Raw genomic sequence first — 14802 nt, 5'->3', positions numbered from 1 at the left:
TGTAATATCTACAAAGTGAGCTTGAAGTGGGCATGATGGATGCGCAGGTGAGGTGGGCAAGGCAAGGCAACAGCAGAGAAAAGGGGTGTAAAAAAGCCACCTTATGCTTTGAAAGGTTCCTTATTTTAAAATAAGAGGCTTGTTGCCCTTTAGAAACAACTTCCATTTCCTCTTTCATGATCATTTCCACTAGTTCACAGATTCACAGATTGGTAGGGGTTGGAAAGGACCTCTGGAGATCATCTAGTCCAACCCTCCTGCTAAAGCAGGTTGCACAGGATCGCACCCAGGTGGGTTTTGAATCTCCCCAGAGGAGGAGACTCCACAACCTCTCTGGGCAGCCTGTCCCAGTGCTCTGTCACTCTCAGAGTGAAGAAGTTTTTCCTCACATTGCGATGGAACTTCCTGTGTTCCAGTTTGTGCCTGTTGCCCCTTGTCCTGTCATTTGGAACCATTGAAGAGTGTGGCCCCATCCTCTTGACATCCACCCTTTAGATATTTATAGATATTGATCAGTTCCCCTCTCAGTCTTCTCTTCTCCAGGCTAAGGTGGCCCAGCTCTCTCAGCCTTTCCTCATACGAGAGATGCTCCAGTCCCCTCATCATCCTCGTAGCGCTCGGCTGGACTCTCTCCAGTAGCTCCCTGTCTTTCTTGAGCTGGGGAGCCCAGAACTGGACACAGAACTCTAGATGTGGCCTCACCAGGGCAGGGTAGAGGGAGAGGAGAACCTCCCTCGACCTGCTGTTCGTACTCTTCTTAACGCGCCCCAGGATACCAGTGGCTGCCTTGGCCACGAGGGCACACTGCTGGCTCATGCTGTCCACCAGGACTCCCAGGTCCTACCTTTTGTATTCCATCCTGATGGACCTTTTATATTAACGTGGTAAGTCCTTTGGTTCTTGGTGGATGTTCTTGGAGGCCTTTCTATGGGGAACCAGTGTCAAGTTAGAGGTCTGTCGCATCAGGCAGCCATGGAAGAATGCCTGAGGAGCTTTAGCAGAACGTGTTTGGGATATGTTCTCTCATCACTGGTAACTGGAAAGACTGCCATGGAAACCAATTGCAAGGATGATGCAAAAAAAAAAAAAAAAAAAATTAGTTGAAGTGCTTGGAAAAGGAAGTTCCCAGTGGAATATAGTCGCATATCTGTACATCTGTCTAGATATGGCCTGGACCAGAGTGGTTGACTCCTGGAGGACTGCTTTCCCGAAGGACTTCTGGTGTCTGCCTTTGTCGGTGGTGAATTTGATAGTGGTTGTGCCTGCAGGAGAATGCAATTGAATGACTTTGAAGAGGAGGAGACTGAAGAAGGAGATTTGCCCCATGCAAAAGCAGGTAAGCTGGTCGCTTCCACTTGTCCATGAGAGCATCCTGGTTTATAATTCACTTTTCCTGAAACAATACCCTAATGAAGAAAATACTTCCTGCCTGGCTGCTCATTAGTCCAGGTCAAACTTTAATTCAGTAAAGAAGATCTTGATATATTGCTTCCTTTGTGCTGTATTTATTAGTTGGCCAGCTGGGCGGCTGTACTTCTGTAAAGCTTAAAAGCGTAACATGAAGTCATTGGACATGCTCGTCGTAGGCTCGGGGAAGGAATTCAGCTGAACTGCTGTAAATGGAAAAGACACGATTCTTTCACACAAGCAAGGTTTGAAAGTCAAACTTTTTATTAATATTTTTCTCCCTACATCAGTAGATAAACTGAATTCTCCAGGCCAAATTAGACCCTGCGGGAGGATGAATGACCTCCGCATGACAAATGAAAACCATGTTGATTAATACACTTCTGGAAGGCACTCAAATTCCACGGTGATGAGGACAGTTGTAAAAAGTCTTCATAGGGGACAAGGTTGTTTTTGGTTTGGTGTTTTTTTTTAATACAATCTGATGTTACTCTTCTACTCATGTGCTGCAGCCCTGTCTCTAGCTTTATCAGAAGCTACTTCAAACTTTTCTTGGTGATGCAAAAGAAAGGAGAGACTCCAGCTCACTTTCCCAAAGTTGTGTTGGCTCCTCTACCCGAGTTGGATTCGGTACATCCCGTGAATCGCTCTGCCGTAGCAGGCTGGCTGCTGGCCTCTGCCAAGTCTCCTTGAATCATCTGCTGAGTAGCCAGCCCTGGCCTTCCCCTGGAGAAGAGTAAGTCTCCTGGACCCTGAGACTCGCCCGCTGGATCTGGAGGAGGTGGCGTGCCGGCTACGCTCCATGGCCTCCCGAACGCCTGTGCGCAAGGACTTGAGTTTCTGTGGCATTGCGTGCAGACTGAACGGTCATTTTAATGGGAGATTACATGAAATTGGGTCTAAGGAGACCTTTTTTTTTTGTCTGTCGGGTTTTTATGAATGGCATAGAGCTCTTTTACTACGTTACGACTGTCCTTGTCCTTTGCAGAAGGACCCATAGCAGGCTAAGGCTGTTTGTGCTGCCAACGGAGTGGTGGAAGACCCAAAGCGTGGGTGCCCAGATTCTTCCTCAGCATATCTCCTGTGCTTGTCTGACTCTGTGTACTGGTTGCCTCCTTCATGCCTATGAAGAACCAGCACCTGGGAGGAGAGGAGCATGCTGAAAACAGATACCAAGGGGCTCCCCCTGTCTTTAATTCCACGGTTGTGAGTGAGCCCCCACCCCTGCTTCACACGTGCTGCTCTTGGCTTACACTGGGCTGCAGAAATCCCCGATCTCGGGCTCAGCTGCCGGGCTGCGTGACCCAGCTGCAGACCACGGTTGGGTGCCACAGCCTCTGTAGGCTTTTGTCAGCAGAGATTATCAAGTGATCAAGGCTGTAGACAGGGGAAGAACGCCTGTTCCTTTGCACAAAAAGGCCTTTTATGAGTTGCTCTGGATAACCACCAGCCGTTGCGATCCCCAGCCCCGCGTAGGGCCGTGTACTTCTCCATGGCCAACCATTGCACTCAAGGTTCCCTGTGCCGGTGGGAAGCAGAGCGCCTTCTGCCTTCGCCTACCCCCAAGACTGCTACTTTGAGTAGTTTGCACTGGCTGAGAAAGCAGAGGAATTAGGAAAAAAGTCACATAATGTGTAGTAATAGTGAAGCCGTGCTGGGGTGACGGCTGCTGGGGGAAGACTGGGGCCTGTCTGCTGCCCAGGGTTTCCTCTGGCTTACGGTGCCTGCTGCGCCCCAGCCTCTGGCTCACCCCTCCGGCAGTCCTGGCCACCCGCTGCCCTTTCTTGGAAAGACGTTCACGGTGCTCTGCAGCTCTGCGCAGCTTTGTCCCTCTGGACCTTGCTGCTGATGGTTTCCTGATGGCTGAAAGCCCTGACATGCGTTTGAACCTCTCCTAGTTGTGTGCCAGGCTGCTGATTTATGGCTGCTCTGCTGAGCTTCTGGATCTGAGGGCAATGCCCTCCATTTCTCACCACACTTGCCCGCGTTTACTCTTCGCAGTGACACTGTTTTTTGCAGGGGGAGGTGATGGGACCTGCACAGCCCTTCCATGGTGAGCCTTAGCAGGACACCAACTTCAAACTTAACCGAGTCCTTCCTGGTGCTCTGCAGAGCTTGACCCAGAAAGGGTGGAAGATGCTTGGGAGAGCTTGTGGTAAGCGAGGTGTTGCTAAGTGGTGTTAACCCACCTGAGAAACACTACGTCTGAGGCTGATGAGGCCCTGAAGGTGCTGCCGAGCTGGGGAAGACTTGCTAACAGTGTCCAGATGTTTGCATCTGCCGGTTGCATCTGAGGGCCCTGTTAACTGGACCTCAACGTGTGTTTGAGTGCCAGGAGGGCTCCGACCATGCTGCTGCCAGGGCCGTGCTATTTCGATTTGCCCTTTGTGCTGGGAAACCTGAGAGAAGTCCCCTGTCCCTTGCTCTCCCGAAATGTTACCTTGGGCAGGCGTGCCCACAGCGCTGTGGAGCACTTCGGCTGTCCCCATTTTTAGAGTAAAATCATTTGCGAAGCTTTAATTACAAGCGCTAATCAATATTAGTATTAGGACTTCAATACCTAGTGATGAATCCTTAAAAGGAGAGTTAGGCGACCCAAGAGAAGGACCCAAAAGCGCTGAAGCAGAGCAGGGACAGGATGGGGGGGGGAAGGTGTGTGTGCAGAAAGGAAAACGAGCAGCACCCCGTGCACCCCCGGCACCCCTCTCCTGTTAGGAAAAAAAAATTAATTAATTAACGACAGGGGAGCATATGGAGGGTTGCAGAAGTGTCTCTGCCTCGTGGGATGGATGGGGTTATTTGACTGCCTTTTCCCCTGCCCTCCCTGTGCAGGCAGCCCCTCCGTACCCCCTTGCATCCCCTCCCGGGGGGGGGGGGGCGAGCGGGGCGGGGGGCTCGGCGGCTGCCGGCCGGGATGCCCCGGCGGGGGGAGCCTGGGAGCAGCCTTCTCCTCCCGTCTGGTTTTCATTAAGCGGCCCGGCTGGGCCAAGAAACACAGCAATAAATAAAGGCGAACAATGCCGTCCCCTCTCCCTCCCTCCCTCCCTCCCTCCCGCCGCCCAGCCCAGGATCCAGCCGGGCGCCTGGGAAAGGGGGCTCCGGCCGCGGGCGAGCGGGGCCGGCCGGGGCGAGTGAATGGGGCTGGCGGGGGGACGCCGGGCGGAGGGGAGGGGACCCGAGAGCATAAGAGGGGAAGGCAGGGCCGGCGGCGGCGAGCGGAGGCGGTGACAGCCCCGGGGAGCGCCGGCATGGCCGGGCTGGCCCCCCGCAAGCCCTGCGGCCGCCGGGGCTCGGGTGATTTTTGGGGGAGCCGCATCTTTTTCCTGGGGTTGTTGCTGCTGCTGCTCCCCGGCCGGGGGGATGCTTCTGGACCGCGAGGTAAGGGGAGGGGGGTGAGGGAGAGGCGCACCCCAGGGTGAGCCCGCGGGGAGGGGGGTGCGGGTGGGGGTACCCCGGGGTTTGCGGGGGGGGGGGGGGGGAGGTCTTGGGCAGCGCTCCCTCCCTTCGGCCCCACCGTCCTGCTGGGGACGTGCCCCCCAAACCCCCCCCTCTCGGCGGGTCCCCTGAGCCCCATGGCAGCCCGGGCCGGGCTCTGCGTTATGACTCTATATGGTCTGGTGGGGATGGGAGGGCTGGGACCGGGAGAGGGGATGGGTTCGGCTCCCCCAGCACCCCCCGAACGGCAGAGACACCCCTCGTCTCCCCATCCCCTGGGTCCCCACAACCGTCCCAGCTCCGGGTGGTGGCACCTTGAAAGGACCTGGCAGTGGCTTGTGCTGCTGATGCGTGTTTTGGGGTGAAACTTACCTTTTTCTGTTGTTGAGGAAATACATTATTTTCCCCAGAGGTTCCTACTACTTTTCAAATAGGAGTGCAGGGGTTGCCAGGTTGGGTTCAGCCGCCTGTACTTTCTCTTCTCCATCCCTAATTCCTTCCACAACCCCACCGAGAAGCTGGGGCCGATGTTTTTCCACGCAAAGCGCTATTTTTATTAGTTTTTCGTTTTGACTTTTGAGCTTTGCTGGGTTCTCTGCTGCTGCTGCAAATAAGTTTTAGAGCAACTCCAAGAGAGATCTGTACGAGCTGTGTGGCTGGGAGAGGAGCGGGGGGGGATGGTGGGAGCCAGAAAACTCTGTTTGGGTTAAAGAGGAGAGGAGGATCAGACGGGAAAGCTGGAGCCGATGCGGGGTTCATCTCTGGGCTTGGGCATCCCCCAAACACGGGGCTGCCCGGCCGCAATGGTGCAAACATCCCAAACGCCAAAGCAACGCTGCTCCCGATGCAGCATTCCCAGAAAGGGCTGGGAATGAGTGTGTTTTCCAGGAAAAAAAAAAAACAAACGACAAAAAAGAGAGGGGGGGCTGTGCGTGGGAAACCCCTTCTGCACTACGTTTGGGTTTATTTGACTTAGATTTTTCAGGCCCTATCTCATGCTCTGAATGTCTCCGATTCCCAGCAAGAGCTATAGTCAGAACAGCACGAGGCTTAATATAATAACCAAGAGGTTTTTATGACGTGGCCCGAAGCCCAGCACAGTGATCCCTGCAGAACGGCTGCCCCTCGTGTCTCATCCTCTCCCCAGACAACGTGGGAGAAAGACGGGCTTTGCAGCAAGCCGGGAGAGGCAGCGTCTCTCTCTGCCCTTCTCCCTCCACGGCAGCCAGGGAAGACAAATTAGGGGTTTTGTTCTCCTTCCTCTGAAATGGGAAGGCAGCAAAGCCTGCCGGAGCTGCCCACGCTTCCTGGCTAAACGCAAATCGCATCGTGGCCGTGCCTCAGTTTCCCCAGCAGAAAATGAGGCTTATATATGGCTGGGGGGGTTGGAGGGCCTCGCTAACGCTTTCGGAGGAGGTGAAGAGAAAGAAACAGATCGTGCCACCACCTTATCTGCAGTTATTCCTGGAATCTGATTAAATGCTATATATAATGATGGCTGATTAAATGCCACTGTGCGATAGTGCCGGGCATGTCCTGGGGCCTCACGGGATAGACATGGCTGGGCTGGGTGACTCGCTCAGGTTAAACACTCGATCTGCAGTTCCCAACCAATAACTTCATCTTTTTTTTTTTTCTTTTTTTTTTTTTTTTTTCTTTTCAATAACTTCATCTTTCCTCAAGCCAAATCCCCCCAGATCGTTGCACGGGGAACCAAAACAAGCATATAAAATTATAAAGCTGTAAGCCCTGTTATTCCACTCCCTTAGTAAATAACTTTGCCCTTTGCTGGGGAAGGTTACTAGATCCAACCTTTCACTGACAACATTTGGCTTGGCAAGGTGGTCCAGCCCTTGACATTTTTGCTAGACCTCATCCCCTTTCTGCAGCATCTTCAGATTTTTTTTTTTTTTTTTTCTGTTGTTGTCCAGGCTTAAGTCATCAGTAGCTGCTCGCTCTGCTGCAATCAAATACAACCACATTGTTTAGGGAAAAAAAAATATCTTAGAAAGTCTGCCTGTCTCTAATCGAGCCAAAGAATTGCTTGTACTGCTCTGCCCGGGGGAGTTGGGATGGCTCAGAGAAACCCGTAACGTGCTGCAGCTATTTTAGCTCCTCTGCTCCCTGCTCGAGCCCAGTTCTGGGTGGAAAGCTGACGGCTCGATTTCTGGGTGATCGAACCACGCTTCCCCGTCCTGTAAATGACGCCAATCTATGATGTAAACGCATAAAGCCAAAAATAAAAATAAAAAAGCTGTTTGGGTGATTGAGGAGAGATGGAGCGGGCAGGAGGATGTGCTGCTGCCTGCTGCCGTGCTGCCTGCGCAGCCCCTGCCCGCACCCCGGCCTGGGGTGCAATGGGGTGCTCGGTGGGGTTTGTCTGGGCTGGTTGGTGATGGCCGGGACGCGAGTGGGGCCGGGGTGATGCCATCCGTGTACTGGCTGCTTCTCCAGGGTGGGTTTCAGGGAATTCAGGCCACTGGTTTGGGACCTGGGTGGGCAGCAACGCTCCTGGGGGGCTGCCAGGAGAAAGGCTGGGCCAGGGATGAGGGTGCTGGCCTGGGGAGGGGGCGATGCTTTGGTTTCATGCTGGTGTCCGTACCCCAGAAACACCTAAGAGGTGGCTGGACGTTGGCCAGAGTCCTCAGCTCTGTCCCTTCCCCCCATTTCGCTCTTGATGTGGCTGCAGAGGAGCTCCTGCTCTCAGGGACTTGCAAGGTCTGTTCACACGCTCACCAGGTCTTCTCTTTCCCAGGGCCACCGTCCCATGGAGAGCGGGTCACCCCACACTGGCTCCTCAGGGGCCGTACCAGACGAGCAGTCAGCCTGGATGAAAAGGTGAGAGCAGAGATGGGTCCTCTCCCCGGCACCGCACGGCTGGGTCCGGCATCTGGAGGTCTTCATGGTGGGACTTGGATGGAGATGTTGAGTTTGCAGAACCCGTGAGCGGGATGCTGAGTTTGCAGGACTCATTACCCTCTTCAGGTAATGAACAGGGAAAGCAGAGGGTTCAACAGTGAGTTAATTAAGCGTCATCCTAAATATTGGGCGGTAGGAAAGATGGCCAAGAGTGGTGAGGAGAAAGGAGTTGGGCGCTTTGGAGAGAGGACATGGAGGTAAGTCATCAGATTGAGGGTTTGGCCAGGACAGACAGACCAACAATATTCGTTAGTAGGAAAGTGCTGCAGGATTTAAGAGCGATGTCCTTAGGAAGACTGCAGAGAAGCCAGGCATGGGCTGCATGGCAGAGAGGTCATCTCTTCCCAGGGCTGCTCTACTGGCCGTTGCACCCTCCCCACTGCCCCCACAGTCTCCAAATCCTCTTCATGAGATGTTTGTGGTGACCCTTGCCTGGGTTTGGCGCCTTGCCTGGCTCTGTGGTCAACCAGCTCCGCAGCTGCCCATCGGCCGCAGCAGCTGGTCCTTGTACCCAGCAGCTGGGAGGGTCTCGGGGGCTGTGGTCTCCTTCGGGGCAGATCAAATCGCTTCCCAGCACAATAAGCACCAATGAGGATGTTTGTGGGAAACTGTTGTGTTTTGGGGCTGGGCAGATTCGCTGCTGAGAAGACTCAGTGCTGGAAGTGACCTTCTCTGGTGGCATCTCCCTGGAGCAGGGGCTGAGGATGCAGCTTTGAAGCTACCTGAGATGCCTCCAGGTTAAACCTCCTTGCTCCAGGCAGGAGATACTGAGCAGGGTGGTCAGCCCCGCTTCCCGGCAGTGAAAGCGGAGGGTGCCTTTGTGCTGCCCTGCCTCCTCCGAGGGGCTGGACGATGCCTTTTCCCCAGGGGAATCGGGAGCATCGCTCACATCGACACCGGCTGCTGGGAATCGTGGTTCTCCAGTAGCTGAAATAGCCCATCGCATTAGGGATGCCGTGGTCAGCCTGCAGAAACGTCCCCTCCCTTCCTAGCAGCGCCGGATCGGTCTATATTTAGGTTGGAGGGCACTCGAGACGGGGAATGTGTGGCAGCGGGAGGTTTATTTATATTCTCGCTAACACCCTGCTGCCCGAAATTGTGCTGGGTGGGTGCAAATCGCAGGCGTGCAGGGGGTTCGGGAGTCACCGGGGGACCCCGGGATGGTGGGGCTGGATGGCCACCGGCTGGGGACAGGGAGGCTGGGCAGGTTCTGGCGTGTTTCCTGGCATCTGCTCTGCCTCCGCTGGCTCCAGCCAGCCCGAAACAAGGAGGCTCCTGTTCCTTGGAGGGGGGGAAGGCGGGGAGAGGGAGGGTGGTCGCAGCCGGGAGTGGGGAGGCTTTGTGGGGGAAGGACGGTGGCAGCCAGAGAAAGGATGGGGTGGGGGCGAGCGGGCTCCCCGCTTGCAGACGTAGCCCCAGAGCGGCTCTTTTCGCCCTGGTACTGCTGACCTGCGTATTTTTAGGATTGATTTAGTCGGCCCCATCCCCGCCCCGTCTCCTCCTGCCCTCTAGCAAAGATCCTGGAAATAAATACGGCTGCGCGATTGCCGCCAGCCCGCTCTGTTTGGCCGGGCACAGCTGGCTTTTGGGGTGGGAGTCTGAGAGGAGACAACTTCCGAGCACATGAAATGATGGGTTCGAGCGTGGTGACCGCCCGGGGGATGCTCCTCCACGGGTGGGATGCTGCGGGGTGGCCTGTGCCACAGTCCCAGGGGACATCACCGTGTCCCCTTTCCCTCCTCCTGGAGAAGCGAGGTCGAGCCGGTGGGAAGAGGAGGAGGATGGTGGGTAGTGGCTCTGCGGTCCCATCGTGTGCGGGCTGGCACGGCGCTGGGGGGGGGCTGGACCCTGCCTCCCCCCTCTACACCCTCCTCTCTCCTATTGTTCGGGGCTGAACTCCCTGCGGGCTCCACGGCTCCCGGCACACATGGAAGCGATTTCGGAGAGGCCGGGCAGGAGGTCGTGGGGACCCTGATTGCAAACAGCCCCCTCATCGCTGCCGGCTTGGGGTGGGATCCTGCCCCGCTGCTGCCCGCATCCTCCTCCCGCTCCTCCGCCGCGGCTCGGGGCACGGAGCGAAGGCTGCCAGAGCGGAGAGCGGACTTTTCCAGCCCTTCGGAGCTGGAAATGGAGGTTGTGCCCAGCATCCTGGCCCAGGCGTCTGGGAGTCCCCTGTCCCCACCCTGGGGACCCGCCTGGCCTGTCGCGCTGCCTGTGGCATTCCCTGTTTTACTTTTTTCCCTTTGAAATTGCTTTTTCCCAAGCATGGTTTCTCGCTGCAATGGTTTTAAACTGAAAGAGGGAAGTTTTAGATTGGACATAAGGAAGAAATGTTTTACGATGAGGGTGCTGAGGCCCTGGCCCAGGTTGCCCAGAGAAGCTGTGGCTGCCCCTGGCTCCCTGGCAGTGTTCAAGGCCAGGTTGGATGGGGCTTTGGGCAACCTGGGCTAGTGGAGGGTGTCCCTGCCCATGGCAGGGGGGTGGAACTGGATGGGCTGTGAGGTCCCTGCCCACCCAGACCAGTCTGTGGTTCTGTGATTCTATAAATCACGAGCACTGAGGAGCACCCAGGCAGAAGAGCCCCTCAACCTCCCTCCGGGTCTCTCCTGGCACCCCGTCCCTGTACGGGAACGCACCTTGGCACCAACGGAGCATCCTCCCGCCCACCGCTTCCCCTCACACCACGGGATCATCTGCTGGGTCCCTGGAGCAGCCAGTGTCTGTCCTGGGGGTGGGACATGGCTGTCCCCTTCGTTCTCTGACAAACGCTTGGAGCATCCCCGCGGGTCGTGGTTGGGGTGCGATACCCCGTCCCTCCCCCGTGCCAGCAGCGCGGACCCCTCCCCTGGGAGCACCACATCCACGTGGGGTCACAGCCCTGCTCCGGGTGCAGGAAGGGAGGGGAAGGGAAGGACCTGTTGTTTGGGGCGAGCTGCAGGTGCCGAGGACACGCACTCCTGCAATCTGTTTCCTGCAGGGAAGCCCTTTTCCCTTGGCAACGTGTGGCAGGACTGAGCAAACCCTGACGTGGTCCCTGAGCCAAGTTTGCTTCAAAATGACCAAAAATCCTGCCTCTGTCTCCAGGGCCTGGATTGCCCTGGTTCCCCCGACTGCCCTGGAGCTGGCTGCCCCCAGGATGCTTTTCCAGTGAGCAGCTGGAGCGAGAGGCTTGTCCTTCAGGTCTCAGATCCCCATCCCAGTGTGCGTTTAGGATAAGGCAATGCAGTCCCCAAGCTGTGCTCTTCAAATCCCAACTCTGCTGCTGGGATCCTTCAAATCCCAACTCTGCTGCTGCCTGGGGAGGACCTGGCTCAGCCATGATGCTCCAGCTGGAAAACCCATCACCAAATCCTCTACGGACCATTTCCTGGTAACTCCGATCCTCGTCTTCCTCGCTACATCCAGGCTTGCATGTGCTCACTTAGGAACTCAGGGCTTGTGGGACCTGCCCGAGCAGATGGCCGGGTTGTGATTTGAACGTGGCTTTTGGATTTTGGCTTAACTAGTGATTTCCCAAGGAGCTCAGAGCTCTCCGAGCCTGTTCCCCAGCGAGCCGTTCTCCCGCAGGGCAGCGGGAGCTTTCCAGCAAGGGTGGAGGAGGGAGCCTGGGTGAGGAGGATGGCCAGGAGCCGTGGGGAAACAAAGATCGTCTTTCCCCTTGAAAAACAACGCAAACCCCTTGGCCTCAGCTCCTCTGCAAACATCGCTGCGGTTTTTTTCTGATCAGCAGATTGAAAAAGAAAAATAGACTCGAGCTCGGCCCAGTGGGTCTTCTGGGCTGCTCGCGGGCTGGGTCCCAGCCAGGGCAGATTCATCCCAGCTGCTCTTCGCCTCTCCCAGCCCAACCCCTGGTGGGACTGGCTTTGCTGGGATGTCCTGGAGAGGGGCCACCACCTCCACATCCAGCCAGGTCCAAGACAAGGTGGTTCCTGCAGCCTGCGGCGCGGACTGGTGAATCATTTTTGTGGCTGCTGGAGAAAGAAGGTGGTGGTGGTGTTTGGGTGGGGGAGGAAGATGCTGCAGCCCAGAAAGGTGCAGGAGTCTGGGATGATGATGGAGCCTGGAAAGGTACTGGAACCCCAGATGGTGCTGGAGCCCAGGGTGATATTGGAACCTGGGATGTTGCCGAAGGCCAGGAGGATGCCGGAGCCTGGGACGATGCTGCAGCCTGGGATGATGGTGGAGCCTGGGATGATGCTGGAGCGTGGGATGATGCTGATCCCTACTCATTCCAGGTGCACAGCGTCTTGGCAGGCAGTTCTTGGGGACCCAACTACCTGTCAGTTAGGCTCAAGGCAAAATTAGCGCTGTTTAATTAATGCAATGACCTTTCCTGGCCTTGGAGTTGGGTTATTTGACTCCTGTCTGGCACAAGTGATGCTCGCACCCTCCTTCTCCCTCTTTTTACCGCTACTTCTTTCTGCAGGGGCTGAGCAGCTTTCAGCCCGTCCCAGCTGAAACCAGGATCAGTCCCCTGCTCCCCAGTGCCTCTCCATGTGGGGAAACTGAGGCACGGGGAAGGGGAGAGCTTGCGATGCATCACCTCGCGGAGGTTGGACACAGATCCCGTTAGCAGCGGTTTGTGTTCCAGTCTTTGGCAGCCCGGGATACGGGACGGTGCTTGCAACAGGGAGCTGCAAATGCCGGGATAACCCTGCACGCACACGTGTCCCTTTAAGACGGCAGCTGGGAAAGAGCATTTTGCCAGTAAAGGCCCTTAAGTCAAGGCAGGGAGTAATTGCTGGGGAATTCAAATCTGGGAAGGAGCCGGCAGGCACTTGGGGAGGAGGAGGAGGAGGAGGAGGAGGAAGAGGAGATGGGCTGTGGGGAGAGGGTGTTAGGGAGGGCAGAGACGGGGAGAAGCAGGCTTGAAAAAAGGGAGGGGGAGGCAGGGGAAAGGAGGGAAACGGCAAGAAAAATGTACAGACCATGTTTGGCCAAGGAGTGATGTTTGTATAAGATCATGTTCTAAAAATACAGCCCGTTCCCACCATCGCCGAAGGAGGGGAGCCCTCTGCCCCGGCTTCCTCCTCCCTGCATCGCACAGGGCCCCTCGCCGGGAGCGGGGACCGCGGCCGCGCCGTGGCCATGGCCGTGCCGAAGGGGCTCGCCGGGAAGCGGCGGGGCCTCGGACTCGGCTTGCTTTGCTGTTGTTTTTATTTCAAAGCACTGTGTCTGGTCTCCTTTTTTGGAGCTGGGAAGATGGTGTTGGAAGCGGAGGGGGGGCTTGGCTGGCCTGGCTCCGTCACCACGTCCTCGTGCTGCCGTCCTCGGGAAATGAGGCCGTAAGGGCTCAGACCCGTGGGTCTCCTTGGGGCCAGAAGTATCCCCATGGCCAATTTGAGCAGCTTAATGGGGTTCCTCCATCCCTAGAGCTCAATTTGGGGTGGACCTGCAGGAACACCCTTCCTGGGAGCACAAGCCCTGTGTCCTGGGGTGCAGCAGTGCCTGGCCGCCCTGCACCCCGAAACGCTTTGTCCCGCCATGCTGCCCCTTATCAGCATGATGGTCCCCGGGACGGTGGCCCTGGGGCTGCCAGGCTGGAGGTCCCCCCATCTCCCCGGTACCCAGGGCGTGGGGTGAGGACTGGGCTGCGTAAGGAGCAAAGCCTTGCTGGCCATCTCCATAGGGATGAGAGGGGACAGCAGGATTTGACCTCTGGTTTAGCCCAAGCTGGGAATCACCCAACTTTACCCCCACCCCGCTGCATTCCTAGTGACCGGCTGCAAAATCCCGTGATGCTAAAAGCAGCCGGAGCTGGAGCCTTGCGGGGACGGCTCCTTCCTGGGAAAACCTCGCCAGCTCGCAGCCAGGGTGCCGGGGCCCCGCGGCAGATCCCGAGCGCAGGGCCGAGGGCTGGCAGCCCGCCGGGCTCCCTGCATCCGCCACGGATTGGGAGGGACCGAGCGGGGCAGACAGAGCCAGCCATGCCGGCCGGGCCATAAACAGAGACAGAGCGATGCTTTTTGTGTCCTCGGTGCTGGAGCCGGGGAAGGGATGTGGGGACGTTGGAGGAGGGCAGCACTTTGGGCTCCAGCCCATCCCGTCACGTGCAGATGAGCCGTGCTGGTGTGGCTCCCTCCGTAAGGTTCCCATTTAACACCCTCCAAAGCGAGGGAGTGAGTAAAACCGCCGGCATCCTGGGGAAGCTGAGTCAATCGTTTCCTCTTGCTGCCCTGCAGTATTTGTAACGGTGCGGTTTATCCGGTGCCCGGGCGGTTGCTGTTTATTTCTGTACCCCGCGGGGGTGCACGCAGGTGCTGACCCACCCCGGGACAAGCCTCCGCAGGATCCGGCTCAGGATCTCCGGTGGGATGGAGCCGCGGTGGGACAGAGCATGCGGAGACTCCGTTCGGGATGCTCGGGGCAGTGCTCCTGATCCTGTATCCCGTATCGGTTCTCTCTTGCTGCCTTTTTCTGGGGGACCTGCCAGCAGAGTTGGGGTTTGCTTTCTCACCAGCTCTTGCGGGGTGAATCCCAGCACAAATCCTCTTTTATCTGCTGCTATTCATGGAAAATCAAGCAGCAGGGTTTATTTCTCACCTTCCACGGGCTTGTAGCAGGGGATGGAGTAGGTGGAGCAGGTCCATGGAGGAGAAGCTGGGATGCGCCCTGAGCTGGGGAGCAGAGGAAGGTGCTGGGGACAGGGATGGGCAGAGGAGATGGTGTCTGGTGGGAATAGCACAGGGTCCATTGCCAGCTTGAATTGAGGGGTTGAGCTTTTGGGAGGTGAGAGTGGTGTGGGTCGCTGTGGGATGTCCCCTGAAGAGTGGCTGAGGATGCTCAGGGACCGCCTGGCCCCCGTGTCCCCACTCACCCCCGCCCCTGCCCTGGGGCACCTGTGCTCTCACTGCTCCTGCTGCGGTTTTGCAGTTGGAAAGGCAGCTCCTGCTTTTCCAAACAGGGATGGTGCTCAAAATCCATTGCACGTGCTGCCCTTTGCGTTGCTAACGGAGCAGTAGGTCCTACAATAATACAGGCAGGCAGCAGGATGGACAGGCACCCGGCTGGCAGCGTCCTGGGCTCTGTCTTTTCTAACCC

The 14802-nt window shown here is 56.9% G+C and overlaps 1 protein-coding gene across 2 annotated transcripts in view; it reads left to right on the top strand.

Moving 5' to 3' along the window:
• Positions 1 to 4445: 4445 nt before the first annotated feature.
• ADAM33 (ADAM metallopeptidase domain 33) overlaps positions 4446 to 14802 on the top strand; it is a 30650-nt gene continuing 20293 nt past the window's right edge. For both annotated transcript variants that reach the window (XM_075752836.1, XM_075752835.1), the window contains exons 1-2: positions 4446 to 4785; positions 7598 to 7680. In XM_075752836.1, coding sequence (XP_075608951.1) covers positions 4656 to 4785; positions 7598 to 7680 — 213 coding nt within the window. In that variant the 5' untranslated portion in view covers positions 4446 to 4655. The remainder of the gene's footprint in view (positions 4786 to 7597; positions 7681 to 14802) is intronic.

This window comes from Balearica regulorum, chromosome 4 (assembly GCF_011004875.1).
Source record: "Balearica regulorum gibbericeps isolate bBalReg1 chromosome 4, bBalReg1.pri, whole genome shotgun sequence".
Taxonomy (NCBI): domain Eukaryota; kingdom Metazoa; phylum Chordata; class Aves; order Gruiformes; family Gruidae; genus Balearica; species Balearica regulorum.
The sequence above is the reverse complement of the archived record's forward strand: the minus strand, read 5'-3'. Positions and strand labels throughout refer to the sequence as shown.